Source organism: Parus major, chromosome 5 (assembly GCF_001522545.3).
Source record: "Parus major isolate Abel chromosome 5, Parus_major1.1, whole genome shotgun sequence".
In the NCBI taxonomy this organism is placed as follows: Eukaryota; Metazoa; Chordata; class Aves; order Passeriformes; family Paridae; genus Parus; species Parus major.
In genome coordinates, this window is record NC_031774.1 from 4,946,987 (window position 1) to 4,964,734 (window position 17,748).

Sequence of the window (17,748 nt, forward strand, 5' to 3'; positions counted from 1 at the left end):
ACGGCGTGGGGGCTCGCCTGCTGCTGGTGGGACTGATGCTCCTTCTCTTCCTCAATCCTTTCAATGGCTTAGGAAGAGACAAGCTCTAGTGTGGAGTCTTTTATGAACAACATTGTGTGTTGATGCCAATCGACAAATTTAAAACGTGTTTTATGCTACTGGAGCCCTCAGTGTGTGCACTGTGCCTGTCTTTACTGTCTGTCTGTCTGTCTGTTAGGAACACAAGATGCCTACACCCTCACCTGTGGCAGGTCCTCTCAGCTTAAGAAAAAGCAGCAAAATGCAAACGCTTCCAGCTGGCTGGGTAAATCACCACATTTACTGTTACATAGTTTGACTGATGTATTTTCAGTGATAAATGTGAAACAAAGGTATTTCTGTTGACTTTTTTCCCCCTCTTATAATCTATCTTTTTTTTTTCTTCCTCTTCTTAGTGATTGTAGACTGCTGCAGAAAACTCCCCTTATGCTGCTTCATCAACATCATTCCAACTGAGACTTAAAAATCAAGGAAAAGATCAGTAGTGAAATAAACACTTAGACCAGGAGTTACATCTCCTTTTAGTCATCCAAACCTGGACAGTGTTTGTTTTTTAAACAAACAATGTGTTTAGGTTGTGCTGTTGGACAGCAAAGTTTAGAAAGCATTTACTGCCATAGGCATAAACTCCTTTCTGAAATGATTTGGAGTATCTCCTTTGATTTCAGCTTTCCCTTATTTGATTCACCCAATAGTGGATTTGGTCTTGATCTCCTTTTCCTCCCTCTCTCACTTTCTCTTTTTTTTTTTCCTAATAAAATATATTACACTTCATTCTAATTCCAGTTGTGAACCAGCTTCACAGCAGGAGGGTTTTGACATCTCATTACCTTTTCTGTGATCACTTCATATCATCGTATTTTTTGTTGTCATCATTACGGTGTTACATTAGGGTTATCTCAATTTTCCACTCCTTTTAAAAAAATAATGTGTTTCCTTGTTTCTTCCTGAAGATGCTCCAGCCATCAAGATAAGCATAACCTTTAAATTAAATGAAGGAAAATGTAGTTTGAAAAAGACTGAGATGTTTCAAGAAGGTCTGGAGCAGATGATACCAGGTATGAATATAAAAAGGCAGGTAAGCAGGTTAGAGCCATAGTTCAGGGGTTAAGTGCTTTCCAGATATGAAGTACAGCACAAGCAAAGCATAGAGGACTGAAGGCTTTCTGTTCTTCACTTGCTGTTCTACACTCCTTCCTGCTTGACCATGACTCTTGCAACAGTTATTTCAGATCCCAGGATTTCCTTGTGGCATCCTCACAGCCTTGCTAGGAAAGCCCCCCCGCCCTTTTTTTTATGTTTGTAATATTGCTAATAAATTCTCAGTAAAATCAACCATTCTTTTTGTTAATTTGATTTTTCCTTCTCTTCCTCTTTTTATCTTTCTCTTCTTTCCTTTCTCACCTGCTCCTTACTGTCTGATGCCTCATTGAAGAATCTCCTGACCTTTAATGCTGACTCTATTGTCAAAGGGTTATTCCTCTTTTCTCTTGTCTTCCTTTCATACTTCAGCAGCCCCAGATGAATGCAGTGAGGTCAGCTCTTCCATCTGTTCCAAAACAGAAAGAATAGCCTGGGAATTTACAAAGTCAGCAGAAAATGAGGAGGAGTACTTTAAAAAAAAAAGAAAAAAATGGGGAAAGGAGTCATTAAACAATATGATGAATTAGTGTGTCGGATTGTTTGTCCTTAGGAGAGTAACAGCAAGAAACTGTGCTGAATGCTCAGTGACAAGTTATGTACTCCAGAACCAGAGCTTGTTCTGGGTGTTTCCTTGATCTAAAGCTTATTTCCTCATTGAGGCCATGAGAATGGTCACGATTCTGAGTGAGGGTGCAGCAGGTGAGAGACTGGCCACACTGTTTTTCACTGGCAGGTGGAGGTGAAGGTTTGCTCCTCTTTAACTCTCCATGATGACACATGAGCTGAGCACTGGTCGTTGTTCAATCACAGAGCTGGCCAAGCTTTTGCTTCCTTTGATTTTGTTCATACAGAGAGACAAAATTCAGTAATGGAGAGCTTCCACTATGTAAACCTAACATGCAGCTCTGGCAAGAAAGTTCATGGAGCCCTCAGTAGACTGACAGCGACTAGAGAGATTTTTATCACTGCGGACTTTGAGCTCGAGACGAGCCGGAAGGAGGTGACAGGTTGGTTGGAAAATAATTCCAGGTGCGCTTTGAAGCTTCTTGCTGTTTGCTCCTTAATTTCTGTATTTTTCACTTCTGTCTGTATGCAAAATGATGATAAAAAGTATCTCCTGTTTTGAAAATTACTGCTTCAGAAAGAGAGATGGGGATAGCTTCAAAGATCAAAGATCAGTGTATTTGTCCTCAAAGATTTCAGACTTGTTCCCTGAAGTTTTCCTCGGTGATTTGCATTGGTTGGTGTTTCGAATTGGGTGGGATTTTGTGCTCGGTCACTTACAGCAGCTTTCACCCCGATGCTTTCCAGACACGTGTGACGTGCGCTGTGCCCGGAAGAAGACGGAGAAGCGGTTCCGTAAAACCATCCGAACCTTACGGAAGACGGTCAGCAGGGACCAGTTCCGCATCCGCGTCTCTGGCACGGACCATGAGGTGGCCAGAAAGGCTCTCAAGCCACCGGAGCCACAGCAGTCCTGTGGTGTGGGACAGCAGCAGCCGGGTAACAGATGTGGTGAGTCAGGGAAGGAAGCACCTTGTGTGCTTTGCCCAGGCCTGCTGAGCTCGGAGGGCTCATGGTTCGCTTGCCCAGGAGAGAGGAGGGCTGTGTGTGCAGAACTGGGGGGGGCTGTTAGTGCTGCTGAAATTCCCTCTGTGAATTTATTGGTGGCAGCTGGTGTGTTACAGGGTAGAACGAGGGCTCACTGCACTGCAGTGGATGTACAGCCTGCAATACGCTGGAAAGTGGAAATCCTGGAAATAACATCAGGCACCAATGGCCTTGACATCACCAGCCTTACTTTTTAGACTATATTTAATATTCAGGGTAATGCTGTGCTCCTGAGTTTATGCACATCTCACCTCTCCCAGGGAAAAGGCTGCTCAGAATTTCATAGTCACATCCACTTCGCTGACTAAGCTCAGAGCTCCAGAGGATCTTCATGACATAGTTATAAATTCATGGAGAGTTTGTAGGCCATCACTGATAAAAGTCTTAATTATCATGGCATTGGAGGGCACCACCATAATGCAGTCCATAGTAAATGCTTCCAAAGCACAAAAGTTAAGGAGAGGGGTCAGATGTTACATCTTAACAGAGGCCTAACAACCATGACGGCTAATTCAGGCTGCATGGGGTAGGCAGCATGTAGGTGGAATGTGAATCAGCAAGCCTTTAAAATGCTTGTCACATTGAATTAGTATGTCTTCCAGCAGCAGCATTTGGCCTAAGAATAGATTTTCCAATTCAGTTTTGCCAACTCTAGAAAAACTTGGATTTGTAGAACGGATAAATCGTTTAAAACATCTGTGCAAGCAAGCAGGGAATTACACAGGAAATCTCAGAAAAAGCTGTAAGAGTTTGTTGTTTTTTTTTTCTTGGAAGATTGCAATAAATATAAAAAATTTTGGAAAGTTCACCAAGATGAGTTTACAAGGATTTTTCAAGCTATTTTGTTGGATGCTAAAGAAGGCTTTGAAAAAAATCTGTCAGTCCAATTGTACAGAGCATGGTATGTCTCTGAAGATATTTGTGATTTCATCTCGAAAAAATACCTATGAGTAAGCTAAAAATGTTGCAGGTGGAGAAGGCAATGTGAATTACCATTAGAAATTGCAGCAGCAGAGAAACACAATATTTTTTTAGGTGGTTGCAGAACCAGTTTAACGTTGCAGCACAAACAAGAAGCATACCTGGCATTTCTGCGCTAGTTCAGAGAGGAAGGGGTGTTTTGGGCAATGCCTGCCTGGAAAGTTCTTTGGTGTGGTGAGCACAAACAGCCTGTCCATGATTAAAACAGAGTCACTGAGCATATGAAGACAAAGGTTTTGAAGAAAAATTTGTGGAAGTCAGGCTTCTTCTGTTGCTGGATTTGTGCCACAGTTTGTTCTGGACATCCTAAGAGATGACTGTTAACTGTGATCAGTGGAATGATCCTGTGTGTGTCTCATGGTTTATGGTTTGATTTTCTCGTGCCTAACAAGGTGCAATCACTAAATGAACCTTCCTTTCTTCAGCTGAATTATGCAGACCATATCCTTATGTAGATTTGCTGTGATCAAACAGGAGGTGGAACTCGCACCACACTCTTGCACTTACACGGATGTTAAGGTCTCTCTCCTTGCACTTGTTCCTCGCTTATTTTCATTAAATGTGCAGAGAATTAATACCTTTGAAACCTCCCTACATCACTTGTCAGGCTGCTGGGAGCTGGGCAGACAGCTCACTATTGCTGAGAGGACATAAAAGTACACACAGAGGCAGCGTTGTTACGAACGCCTCATTTCCTTAGAAAAAGCTGATTGTCCCAGGGTGAATGGTTAAGGTAAGACTGGGGGCTGGTGCTGCTGCTTGGACTGACAATCAGAAGGAGCTAAGAAACAGGCTGGGGACAGGAGAATAGAGTGGGAATAGTGTGAAGAAAGGCAAGAAGCTAGTTCAGGGATCTGTGTGGGAGAGGGTGTTTTGGTTTTTGTTCCTTTGTTGTGATCTGATTGTTTTGCAGAGCTGCTTGGGAACTTCTGGATGGGATTGGGGTCTGCTTACCTAGACATGCTAGTGGTTCTGGGGAGAAAGTGGCTCCACAGCAAGAGATACTGGTCAGCAGATGGATTCAGGTGGTGGATGTGGCATTTGAACAGCAAAGAGATTTTGCTCAGTCTGGCCAGAGGAGTAGGAAGCAGTGAGAGAACAAGACAAGTTAAAGGAACTTACAAGTCTTCTTTGATGCAGTTACTGAGTGAAATGCAGGTTTTAGTTCATTGCTTTCAAATACTTGGGATATGGCTAGGTTAGATACAGTTTTGTTTATTCAGAGTGTCTTGTGCTGGTCCTCTTCCTGTGGTAGAATTATCCTGGTACACCACTGTCTGAAACATTATTTATATTTAAGCAGTGTCAGAGGGAAAATCCAGCTCCTGCTCTGACAGCTTTTGTGCTGGGTAACTGGCCTGCAATTGCAGCAGTAAGATAAATTTCATTTGGTTTCATACTTCTGGTGAGATAGTTCCATCCCTGATTTTCCTGTCTTAACTCCTACAGTCTTGAGTGGGGCACAGTGCAGAAGAGAAGCTTTAGAAAGGCACCAGGAACAAATTACATGTGGTTTCCAGGGTATGCTATCATTATTAATATGTTGGAAGGCACTTGTGTGCCTGCTGTTCTTTAAAACAGCTGTTGGTGGTAAAAGGGAATTCACTGCTGATTCCAAGGGATAGTGTGGTTTATTTCAACTTTGCTGTTTATTGTACAGTTCTGTTTGGGATTTTCTGATGCTTTAGAGGCTCAAATGTTGCATTTTTCTACCTTGTTAAGTGTGAGTTCTGTAGCTATGATGAGCCCTTTCAGCACTGGCTCATGTTGGTTAATCCCACAAAGTCCTGATTTTGGCTTCCAAGGAGCAACCAGTGATAGGTCCAGAATCATGGATATCACATGAAATGCAGATAGAAAAATGGAACTTTCATCAGCCTTCCCAGAGAACTGGATTCTCTTAGCAGAAGTATGATTCTTCTGCATTGAAGTAGCTCTTAAGGTAACAAACATCCATTTTGGAATGTTGGTGCATCAAGACTGTGTGTGAACCTTCTGAGGATGCTGGAAATGCTGCATGCTTCCTTGAGAGGAGATTTGTCTTGGGGAGAATGCAGCTTCACTCACTAGCCTGGCTACAAGTGTTCCTTCTCCATTATGGGCTTGACTTCAGAGGGATTAAACAGCCAAAGACCAACTGCTTAAATACTACCAATTCCTTTTCAGAAAGTGATTTACCAGAAACCTCTGTATTGAAAGAAAGTAAGTTCAAACAACATGCCATTTAGCTGCTCTTTCGCTGCTTAAAACTGTCATACTTTGATCACAACCCATGGCATTGAAAGTACACCTTGCCTTTTCCATTTGTTGTTGGTTTTTGGGTTTTTTTGTTATTGTTGTTTTGAGTTTTTGGCATTTTTTTTTTGTGTTGGACATTCCAATACTTTCAGAGGTGGAAGGAGGCACTGAGAATTACCATTTCCTGAAATGACTGCAAAAAAGGACATGAGAGCATGTCCCTGCTCCACAGTAGTTGTAAGTGGGTTCCCCCAAAGAGCTGTCACTTCAGAGAGCAGCAGGCATGAGCCACGCTGGCACAGGCGCTGCTCTGACGTGATGAGCAGCTTCATCTCGTGTGGGAGGTGTCAGTGCATTTTGTTGCACAGCATTCAGCAGCTTTGTCCCTTCAGCTGAGAGGATGCAAGTAAGATAATAATATTTCATCCCAAATGATGTCTCAAAGGTCTGTATGTGGTATGATGATGGCATTGTAAAAGTATGAGAGAAGTATCTAAAAGGAAAAGCAAAATGCTGCCTGCCTTTGCAGTTGTTATAATTAATAGTTGTGTTGCACAACTGTTGTTTTTTTTTTTGGTTTTTTTAGAATTATGTGAAAATCCAAGAAGAATAAATGAATTATCAAATGGGGGGAAAGGGTGCTATTTTTCCTGCTAACCTGCTTGCCCTGAAAATCATAGATTCAAGACATAAATCCTTAGAAAGCGTAACCATCTCATGTGACCTAAATGTGTGACCCGCTAAAACACAATAACTTAAAGGATGCCGCTTCAGAATCAATTTGCATCACTTGTTGGTGATTTTCCTTATAAAGTCAAGGCATCATTCTTAAGAAAATGGTGAATTGGTGGATCATGACCTCCTTTATGAGGTTCACCTTCTCAGCCCCTGAGATACTACAGCGTTTGTCTATAGGAGCAAATGCTCAAAGGCTAATGTGTTGAAAAGAGGGGAAGAGCCTTTAAATGTCTTTGTAACTGTTAATCCTGGTTCCCCGTGGGCCCCTCTCTTCCCCCCACCCCCCTTTTCTTCTTGTTTTTGCATCAGAAAAGCTTTCACTTTTTTTTCCCCTTTAAAACAGCTGCATGAGACTCAAGACCAGGTTTTTAATGGGTATTGAAGATAAACAAAGACAGTGGCTGCAGAAATGAAGTCTGCTAGAGGCAATTGGTTCTTTTGTTCATTTGGAGAAAAACAATCAAGTTTCTGAAAAAAAAAAGAGCAAAGCCAGCCAGTGGAATTGTGATTTAATGTCATTATTTGCAAATCTTCAGATATCTGGGTATTTCCCACATGTCAGGTGGGAACATGCAGTTTCTAGTTTTGAAAAATGAAGCTCATAAACTTCTGTACTTGTTTTCTTTAAGCACATGTCTGGAAAAGTTTAACTTTGTGGAGGTGTTTCTTGTGAAATTTTGGTTTTTGTTAATTTTGTTGGGATTTTTTTTTTAAGGGAAGGTTCATCCTAATTTTCTGCACAGTTCTGTGGGATGATTTCTGTGTTGAAATAATGCCCCTGTTATTAATGTTACTATAATTAAATCTAATACTGAGTCTATTTGTTATGCTAAATTGGGCCCCTGTGAATGCTGTGAGCTTCTAAACAGGCTTTCCTCACTACCCCAGCTCTGTGCTCCAGTGGGGCTGTATGAGTGGCCTGTTTGAAACATTTCTAGGTGGAAGATGAGGAGGAACTGGGAGCAGTTTACAGGGAATGTGTTTATGGATTGAACTGTCTGGACACTTGTACCACTGTGAAAATCTTGATTTGATGTAGTCATGTAAAGAAATTGATATATTTGTGAGTTTGAGGCATTAAAACTTGGACATGGCATGTAGTAATTTTAATATTTTCATTTTTTGTTAGACTGTAAATGGCAAAATCTGTATGTGGGTGTACTGACCTCTTTTCTCAAATGCACATAGGGTCAATCAAAGCCTGAAGTGTTTGGTGTATCTCAGAAGTCAGAGCCTTTTTTTTCAGCTGGTTTTGAGCACCCTGTTGCAGTGGTGGTAGCTAGATAGCCTTTTTTCTTTCTGTTGTTGCCACTTCTTAGGAAAATCAGAAGGAAATACTTGACTCAAATGGTTCAGATTTAATGGAAAAGTTTTCCTTTGGCCCAGATTGAGGATCTTAGTGATGTCTGAGGAGGCTTTTTTAAGTTTACTTCCTGAATGCAAATTTTCAAGAATTAGGCGCTTTGCTAAATAACCCAGGAAGATTTGGATTAACTCAGATGTATTCCACAGGGAGCTCCACAATCTTCACATGTGGTTTCAAGCCAAGTAAGATGCAGATGGTAAAGCTGTCAAGAGAGATCTGATGGGATGAGTTCTCAAATGCAACATTTCCACATAAGTTTTGGGGTTTATTCCTGCCTGGAGCAGGCTTCCTTTGAGCTCTGATCGATGTCCTACTGTTCTGCTGGACTCTGAGCAAGTTTAGGAAACCTAAAGTACAGTTTTAAGACTGAATTTGTAGCCTCAGTGTTTCTGTGCAAAACACAGAAGACACCCCTTCTCCCAAATACAAAAAAAAAAACAAACCCCAAACTTGACATGTAATTAAATAAATGGAAAAAGACAAGCTAAGGGGAGAGAGCAGGGAGCAGATATTTTCTAGCAAGGCCACTCAGAGCATTGATTTCCCCCAGAACCATGGAGTTGTATGAGGGAAGGAGATTTGCTCAGATCTTTCCATTTCTTCTAGGTTTCTGAAGTCAGTAGGCACTTCTCAGAATCACCTTTCCTAACCCTGAATTGTCTTTCCTTGTCATGGAATTGTAAATAGTACTCTTTCCTTACCTTATTAGGAGTGCTGCAATGAAAACCTGAATTCATTCATGTTTGTGGAAGTGCACAAATTGTACAGAGATGAGTGTTCCCTAGGAATGTTTATAAAATAGAGAAAGGCTTGAAAAGCATGGGAGCAAATGAATGTGTGTCCTTATGAGGGCAGAAGTGATGTGTGGTGGAAAAAGTTAGAAGCAGGAGCTAAGACTTCCTCACAAGCTTTCATTGATAAGCTACAGAGCATTGCTTAACCTGCTGCATTTTATTTTTAAGCTGAGGAGGAACACTCTCAACTATTCCTCTCGGTGTATCAGCCATAAACAAAACTCTTCATCATTGATCATGACCGGTAGTTAATGCCCTGCTTGTTGTTAGTCATATATCCTGAAATGAAGCCAAGGCCAATTTAACTTCCTAACAAAACAGCTATTCACTGAGTGATTTATTGGAGCTATAAACTAAAACTAACAGTTTATTATCGTAACAGATCTTAAAAGGACAGAATTTTTCAGCGCAGCTGAACAACTGCAACAGTGTTTTGTGCCTTTCCAGAGCAGGGTAATTATTAAATGCTGCCACTGAAGCCAGTTCTTTTGTGAAAAGTTTGAAAACCAGAACTTTTCAAAGATACTCATGAATATTGCTGGGCTTGCTAGATAATACTGAGGTGTGTAAGTAAAATCAGTCAGACCAGGTTAGTGCTGTCTGTGCACCATACAGAACACAGCAGTCTGGTGCACACACAATCATTACCTAAAGGCCAGTATCAGAGGAATGGCAAGAATATTTCTGCTTTAAAAGTCTTTGGGACATAATGTTTAGTCCACTGAATTTGCACAATTAATTGTTGCACTTGAAGTTTTCACACAGTCCGGTAATGCTAATGGTCATGAAATATGACTATTCAGTAATATTAAGATTAAAGTACTTACAGAAATCTGTAAGCATATTTTTGGCATCTTAGGTTCAATACTAAATGATTTCATTTGGGAGGAATTCAAGAGCTCTCTAGCTAGAATGAGGAGATAATCACCACATAATTGCACTGTACAGATGAGCAGAGAGCACTGGACAGGCTGAGTGTCCAGTGTGGCCTTGCAACAAGGCGTGAAATCCATTCCAGCTCCCAGAAGAGCTCACTGGCACCAAAGGCCAACAATGTCTGCTTTACAGTGCACATGGGAGGTATTAAGCTGTAGCTGTTGCCAGCATTCATTTCTGGAAGCCTGGTTCCAGCTGCCCCAGGAAAGGAGAGCAGTTTCACCGTGGGGCTGTGGGTCCTGCACAGGCTCACTAACACACCATCATCTGTAATGTGTGTGCTCTTCCTCTCCTAGATCAGTGCTCCCCTGGTGAATATTCTCCTGATGGCTTCAAGCCCTGCCTGCCGTGTCCCCTTGGAACATACCAGCCTGAGGCTGGGAGAGTGTCCTGCTTTCCCTGTGGAGGAGGTCTAACAACAAGGCACAGCGGAGCATCCTTGTTCCAGGACTGCGAGACCAAAGGTGAGGCCAAGATTTATCTGATGAGCTGCGTTGATCCAAAAGGCAAAAGGAAATGCTGCTGCTCAAGTGGGGCATTCAGAGAAGGTTCTTTCTCCTTCTGGTGGTCAATCCTTCCAGGAGTCTTATAGCTGGTTGTTCTGGCCTGGCTGCAAGGACATTCAGTAAAGCCTCAGTTCTTTCTAAAATTGATTACCCAAAAGCATGGGTAAAAGAAAATTACTTTTATAAATCACTGGAGGACAAAGTCTCTAACAGAAAATCCACTGCTGCAGAGGAGAAATAAGGGATAGAAATAAGGTCTTGATGCAAACATTTGGTAATGGTTTGGATTAAGAGATCTCTCTTGTTTCAGTTAAGATATGTTTATTGAGAATTACAACATATTATAAGAATTTAGCAGTATCATTGAAGAATTAATATTACTGGTACTAGTGTGATATCTAATAGTTTCCTTCAGTGTAGAATCACTGAACCCACAAGTACTGTTTATTCATACTTAATTTTGTGAAATTGAAGTACTAAAAAACGTCATTAAAACTCTGGATCGAGATAAGAGGAGCTGATTTCAGCTTTATTTAACATAAACAAAACCAAGTCTATAAATGAGGTTCAGTTTTCAAATTGGAGTGGAGATTAAAGAAATTCTTTCTATTAACTGGAATGAAGAGCTCAGGAATTTGCATGTGGAAGAGGCCACATGAGACATGGAATCACAGATGAAATAACTATTTGGAGCTTATCTGAAGCATTTGGATTGGGGCAGCATGTAGGGAAGGACTCCTGGCTGAGCTAGCTTCCAAAAGTCAGCAAGAATTATTTGGGAGTAAGCAGAGCTGAAAAGGAAAAGAAAAAAAAGGGACTGTGCAGCACAGAAAACTACATTTGATAGTAGATCTTTTCAACTTGCACAAAATAACCTGATAAACTGAAATAGTTTTGTTACCCTCATAGTTTATTAATATGGTTTTATTGCTGCTTTCACACAGAACCACTCTACTGTGTTGCATTCAGGAATTTTGAACAAAATGACCGGATGAACTGAAATTTGCTTAACTACCTTTTTTTGTTAACCACACAATTGACTACTATGGCATTTCAGTTTCTGAAATTACACTAGGTCTTACACAAATGTATAAAGCACATTCTAGTAAGCTACTGCCACTTTTTAAACCATGATTATTTATTTACTGTCCAGTTCAGTGTTCTCCTGGCCATTTTTACAACACCACAACTCACCGATGCATTCGCTGTGCGACTGGGACATACCAGCCTGAGTTTGGACAAAATTACTGCATTTCCTGCCCTGGAAACACCACTACTGATTTTGATGGGTCAACAAACATAACACAGTGCAAAAGTAAGTACAGCAAGATGGTTTTGATGCTCTCTTACAAATAAAAAGACTGGGTCATTAATTGGCCCTAAGGGCAAAACTTAGCTTTGCTCCAGGCAGCTGGAGGGATGGCAGAGGTTGCTCCTCTTTTGCTGTCTGTGTCTCACCCCACATGGCTCACTGGGATCTGTGAGAGACCATTTCTGCAGAGTTCTTCCATCATCCTTGTCAAGGTTAAGTGATGACTGTGTTTTGCCATTTGGTGCTGGGTTGCTTGGGGTCTTGCTATTAAATCTTTTCTCTCTTGGTATAGCAGAGTTTGTGTCCTCAGCACCCTGATTTGCTCCCTCCTATTAAGAGAAATGGAAACTGGCTCACAAAACTTAATAGCTCTAGTAACCATTTCTTCTTAATAACCACCTTTGAAAGATGCAGTTACAAAGGGAGCCACTGTTCTGGATTCATGGTAGCTGTGGTGTGGGAAGCTGAGGGTAAATTAAAGAGGGAGAATGGGGAGGGCAGAGAGGTGACTGCTCAGAATCACCTCTGGAGTCCCTACATACACACAGACACATGTAAACACACCTACACAGAAATGTGAGAGGCTGGCAAAGAGAACTGTACCTGCAGCAGATGCAAAAAGGAAAATGTGTGTCTGTCACCCGTGCAGCTGACGGTGACTGCAGGAGAGCCGTAGGGTGACCTCTCTTTGCCTTGTCCTGCATGCCATGTTCCTTTTCCAGACAGGCAGTGTGGAGGGGAATTGGGAGATTACACTGGATATATTGAATCACCCAACTATCCTGGGGACTACCCTGCAAACACCGAGTGCACTTGGAATATCAACCCACCGCCCAAGCGCCGCATCCTGATCGTGGTTCCAGAAATATTCCTGCCCATAGAAGACGAGTGTGGAGACTACCTGGTGATGAGAAAAAGCTGTGAGTCTGAAACACCCACTGAGGCATATCTCAGTGGGCAACACAGGGTTCTCACAGGCACTGCTGTTTGCAGAAACTGAATGTAGCCTGCCTGGCCTCTACTTAAGAGCAGAAATGTCTTTAAATGGCAAGTGGTGAAGTCCTATTCAGCAATGCTGCCTCATAGTTTTCAGTGAAACAAGGGTACAAGGCTGTGATGTGACAGTGAACTGAGAGAAATATTGTTAAGGAGGGGTAGGTGGTTCAAGCTAACCAGTCATGCTTTATGCTAAGCAGTTCTAGCCTGGGTTAGGAAAGAGGAAATGCTTGCTGATCCTTACAGGTGCCTGATGTGTAGATAAACAACCTCAGTTTCTAGTATGGGCACGTCCTTCAAACAGTGCACTGTTATTTCAGGAAAAAGGAAAATATTCTCTCACCAAGAAGTCCCTCATTGATGGCCTGCCATCCATGATGGCCTGCCACATTTTGAGGAGTTTTCTTAACACCAGCAAGCATTTTTCTCATGGCCGTTCAACCTATATTCTAACAGCTCTTTAATATGAAGCATTGTCACACAAGTGCCTGTTGTGTGTTTGCTTTGAAAGCTTCCTCCAACTCGGTGACCACATATGAGACCTGCCAGACCTACGAGCGCCCCATAGCTTTCACTTCCAGGTCTAAGAAACTGTGGATCCAGTTCAAGTCGAATGAAGGGAACAGTGCCAAAGGATTCCAAGTTCCTTATGTAACCTATGATGGTAAGTGGGTGTGAGCAGCTGGGCTGATGTGGGCTAGTGCAGCTGCAGCAGTGCAGAGATCCCCTCCCTAAGCAGCAGGGCAGCCCAGCACTCCCAGCAGCGACAGTAGGAGCTACTTCCAGTAGCTGCCTCATTTAAACCTTACTTAAGGGATTCTGCAGTGCACTGCAGTCTTGTAAGTGCCATCTTGTCTTCCAAACAAAAAGCTGGGGCTTTGGGCTCTGGCATGCAAATTACAGATAGAATCTCCAAGATATATCTCCAATAGAATCTAAATTTTATGCACTTCTGTGCCTTTCCATTTTCTTCAGGTGGCCCCAGTTAGGAGTTAGGTAGAGCCCAAGAACCTGTGTTTTATCATGTTGCTGCTACCATTTGTGACCTAGAATCAGATAACAAAGTATCTATATTGAAAAGAAGCTTGAGGGGAAAGATTTTCACCTCACCTTTGTCAGAATCACGAGGTGTGAAACTGGGGCTGAGCATTAGCACTTCAGCATAAGTGAAGTGATATTGTATGTTCTATTCACACTGAATTAATTGGGAAGGAGTCATCCCTGCTGTGGTCTGCAGAGTTTCACTAGTGGTGGATAAATAATTTTTCAGGGGAGACCTCTCCTTTTGAAGAATTTTAGGTTATGATTGACCAGGGGGGGTTACTTTTAAGAAAGCATCCTCTTACATAATCTTTTTATTCCTTCTTCCTGTAGAAAGAAGTCAATAACAGGTTGTGGGTGTGTATAGATGGGTTCCCGCAGTTCACTTGGTTTGAGGCAGGTTACTTGGTTACAGTATGCACTCCAATCTTGGGTGCTTTATTATTTCCTTTGCTTTTGACAGATTGATGCTGAGCAGCTCAGCAGAGTACACTGTTCTCATAATAAAAAGAAAAGTGTTTGGAATATTTTCTGACTGCTAATATGAGGGCCAAGTACTACTGGTTCTCCTGAGGGCAGAGCTTCTGTGTGTAACCATGGGAGGTACTGAGTATGCAAGTGAAGTGAACCTGCAAATTACTCTCTTGTGCATTCCCCACAGAAGATTACCAAGAACTAATAGAAGACATTGTTCGGGATGGCAGACTTTATGCATCTGAAAATCATCAAGAAATACTTAAGGTACATTCTTTCCATTAAACATGTTGGTTTTGACTGGAAATTATTTGGAATGAGTGAGTTTGCTTCCTGCTCTGCATCAGGTCTGCTCCTTGGTGCACCAGATATGTGCTGCTTCAGAGAAATGGGGTGAATCAGCAGATCCTGATTGTGCAGAGCAGTGGATAGGGGACCCTCTGCTCAGAGGGACTGAAGGTGGATCAGAACTACTAGGGAAATTAATTTATTGGGAAAACACTTGGTGCTGCTCCTTGTAGCCTGTAGATTAGCAAAGGCTTTCCCTCCCTGGGTGAAATAAATCTCTTTGTGGATTTCTATGACCTTGGTTAGGGGACTTCCATAGGCAAGTTGAGTGCATGCCTTTGTTTTGCTGGATATCAGCTCAAGTGTGTGTTTGTTTTGTGGTTTGTTTGCTGTTCTTGGAACTTGGAGGGAGCAAGAAATTCTGGAGCTGCTAATGTGGAACAGCAGTGACTTCCCAGGAGCCTGAAAGTCAGCCTTGCTCTGCTACATTTCCGACCCCCCAAAAGACTTGAAAAGTAAAATGCCCATAATCTTTGTTGAGTTAGACAGGCATTAAACTTTGGTAATACTTACCATAACTCTGTGGAACTACTATAAAACCTGCTTCCCTTTTCCCAGGACAAGAAGCTGATAAAAGCATTATTTGACGTGTTGGCGCATCCACAGAACTACTTCAAGTACACAGCCCAAGAGTCAAGAGAGATGTTCCCGAGATCCTTCATTCGGCTGCTGCGCTCCAAAGTTTCCAGATTTTTGAGGCCTTACAAATAGTTGGCACTGTACTTTAAAAGCTAAACCAGCCCTGGGCATGCACAGAGGGGCTGTGGTAGGTGGGGCTGCTCTCTGTGTTTTACACACTGGCAGAGACACTCCAGGGAAGCTCGCCAGCTCCGTTCTTGGCAGTTTGGTTTTCTCAGCTAATATAAATATTTCGGTGAACAGAATTTTGATTCTTTTCCAGATAATACCTTTTGGGTACCAAAGGATACTTCACGGGTCCCTGAATTGGAGACTGCCCATGACTTCTGTAACTGAATGGTGCCAAGCAGAAGTTTGCAGAGCTCGGCCCTGTTGTTTCATCAGCACCTCTAAAAGCTAATGAGGACAGATGGGCTAAGTAGTGCGGTTTGGGATGAACCCTGGGCTGCCATTAATGCATGTTACCTCAACAAAGCTGGGTTCATGTTTGGTCTCGCTGAAAGTGAGAACAGGATTGATGTCTCTCTTAACATTTGCTATGCAGGAAATTCAGAGCTAAGGTTGACATAGTTTTGATTCAAACCAGTGAGTCCAAGAACTGCACAAGGTGCAGCTTTTCTCTGAGCTACATGTGGCATGAAGCAAAGCGTTGAGTATCAGCTTGAGTATTCAGAGTCTGTCTCACATAGTGTCCATGCCAGTGACCTATTGGCTTACATGGAGTGATACCAGAATAAACTGTGGGTACCACAGCAATGGAAAACAGGCCCTGACCCACTGGACATTTCCATTCTGGATGGTCTGCAACTGTTAGATCAGATTCTTTCCTAAATCCCAATGTTGTCCCTGCAGATAGGCCTGGGACAGCAAAAGGCATCTTCCAAGTTGTGTAAAATTCTGTCTTCTGAGCACCTGCAGGTGAACACAGATCCCCACTTCAAATGCAGGCTTTGCATAGGTAATACTCTTGGTAAGACACTGTTCAAAGCTGACTATGGTTCTTGTATGAGCCTCAGTTGTGTTACATTCTCTGCCTTTTCTGAGCACCTTGCAATGACCTTGTTGAGCAGAGAAGAGCTGCTTTCCCTGTCTGGCTGGAGAGAAGGAGAGGTGTAATCATTCAGCCAGACTGGCCACAAAAGTTGTCTATGGCAAATTGTTCCTCAGGATTCTCAGGCTCTGTGTCCATCTCCTCAGGCTGTGTTTCTTATTGGAGACAAGGCTGTTCTGAGAGTGTCTGTAGGGAAGTTTGTGTTGATCAAAATGTTGTCTCAGTGCTATTCCATCCACACCTACATCTCCTCTGGCCACTCAATCCATTTTCTCAGAGTAATGTACCTTGAGGACCTTCTGCCTTGAAGGGATATAGCCACAGTCCCATCCATTTGCAAATGGAGTTATGACTTCTGTCTTTTGATCACTGGCCATGCCAAGGGGTGCAGTGGGCACCAAACTCCCTGTCTGTGCCATCTTAGGAACGGTACTTACATTTCACAGGGTAGCCAGGACAAATGCTCCCTTTCCCAGGGTTTGCAGTCAGACCTGCTGGGTTTCATTGCATTGGCATGTGGTATTTAACTGCTGTATGTGAATAACACCACAAGCACAGTGTGACAGAGGAAACCCTCACCAAGAGCTGGGCTCTGAATCTCCTCCCTGCACTCTTGGGAGCAAGTGGGTGCTCCTGACTCAGCCTTGTTGAGCTGCTGTGCCACGGTGCATGTGGGACAAGGACACATCTTGGCCATGGTGTGATGGGGAGGAATGAGGCTTTGGGCACAGCTGGGGAGCGGAGCCTCTCAGGATGGGGCCGTGGGGTGCTGTGCCCTTCTTGCTGCTGGGGAGGAGCTGCCATGGCCTGGCCAGAGGTGGGAAATGGTTTGTGCTGGTGCCAGGAGAGAGAGAGCTGTGTCTCCCAGCTGCACCGGGGCTCCAGCAGCGCTGGGGGATGGCTGTGGCAGGGTGGGGAGCCCACAGCAGGAACAGGGCTACAGGAACAGGATTTCAGGAGCAGGAACAGAGCTGCAGCAGCAGGAACAGGGCTGCAGAAACAGGAGCAGGCCTGCAGCAGCAGGGCCATCAGGCCTGCAGGAGCAGAGCTTCAGGAGCAGGAACAGAGCTGCAGGAGCAGGGCCAGCAGGCCTGCAGCAGCAGGAGCAGGGCTGCCAGGGCTGCAGCAGGAGCAGCGAGGCACAGGGAGAGCTGGCAGAGCAGAGGAGGGGAAGGAGCACAGTTCCTTGTGTGTTCCTGGCAGCTGTGCTTTATCCTGAACAGGGTCCCTGCTGCCTCCCTGGGGAAGGGGACAGGGCTGTCTGGCAGAGAGGATGAAGCAGTGTGGCTGAGGAGGGGAATGGCTGAGGAATGCCAAAACAGGAGGAAGGGTGGTGAGAGGCTTTGCTGGGCCTGTGATGAAATGTGCTGTTGTGGAGAGAGCCCAGGAAGATATTTCCAGATATTTTTCCTTTGGCTGCACAGTCCTGAGCCCTGCTCTGTTGAAGACTTCCCATGCTAGATGTGGTGTGCCATGGGCGAGCCCCAGTGAGCCCCCAGCCACCTCCGTGTGGCACTGGAGCCCTGTGCAGCGGC

At 43.5% G+C, this 17,748-nt stretch overlaps 1 protein-coding gene across 1 annotated transcript in view; it reads left to right on the forward strand.

Annotated features, from left to right (window-relative positions):
* Positions 1–17,211, forward strand: part of SCUBE2 (signal peptide, CUB domain and EGF like domain containing 2) — a 37,917-nt gene extending 20,706 nt beyond the window's left edge. The window contains exons 13-22 of the mRNA XM_033514935.1: positions 218–304; positions 993–1,097; positions 2,034–2,189; positions 2,494–2,697; positions 10,143–10,310; positions 11,506–11,667; positions 12,387–12,584; positions 13,172–13,324; positions 14,363–14,442; positions 15,082–17,211. Coding sequence (XP_033370826.1) covers positions 218–304; positions 993–1,097; positions 2,034–2,189; positions 2,494–2,697; positions 10,143–10,310; positions 11,506–11,667; positions 12,387–12,584; positions 13,172–13,324; positions 14,363–14,442; positions 15,082–15,234 — 1,466 coding nt within the window. The 3' untranslated portion in view covers positions 15,235–17,211. The remainder of the gene's footprint in view (positions 1–217; positions 305–992; positions 1,098–2,033; positions 2,190–2,493; positions 2,698–10,142; positions 10,311–11,505; positions 11,668–12,386; positions 12,585–13,171; positions 13,325–14,362; positions 14,443–15,081) is intronic.
* Positions 17,212–17,748: the final 537 nt, after the last annotated feature.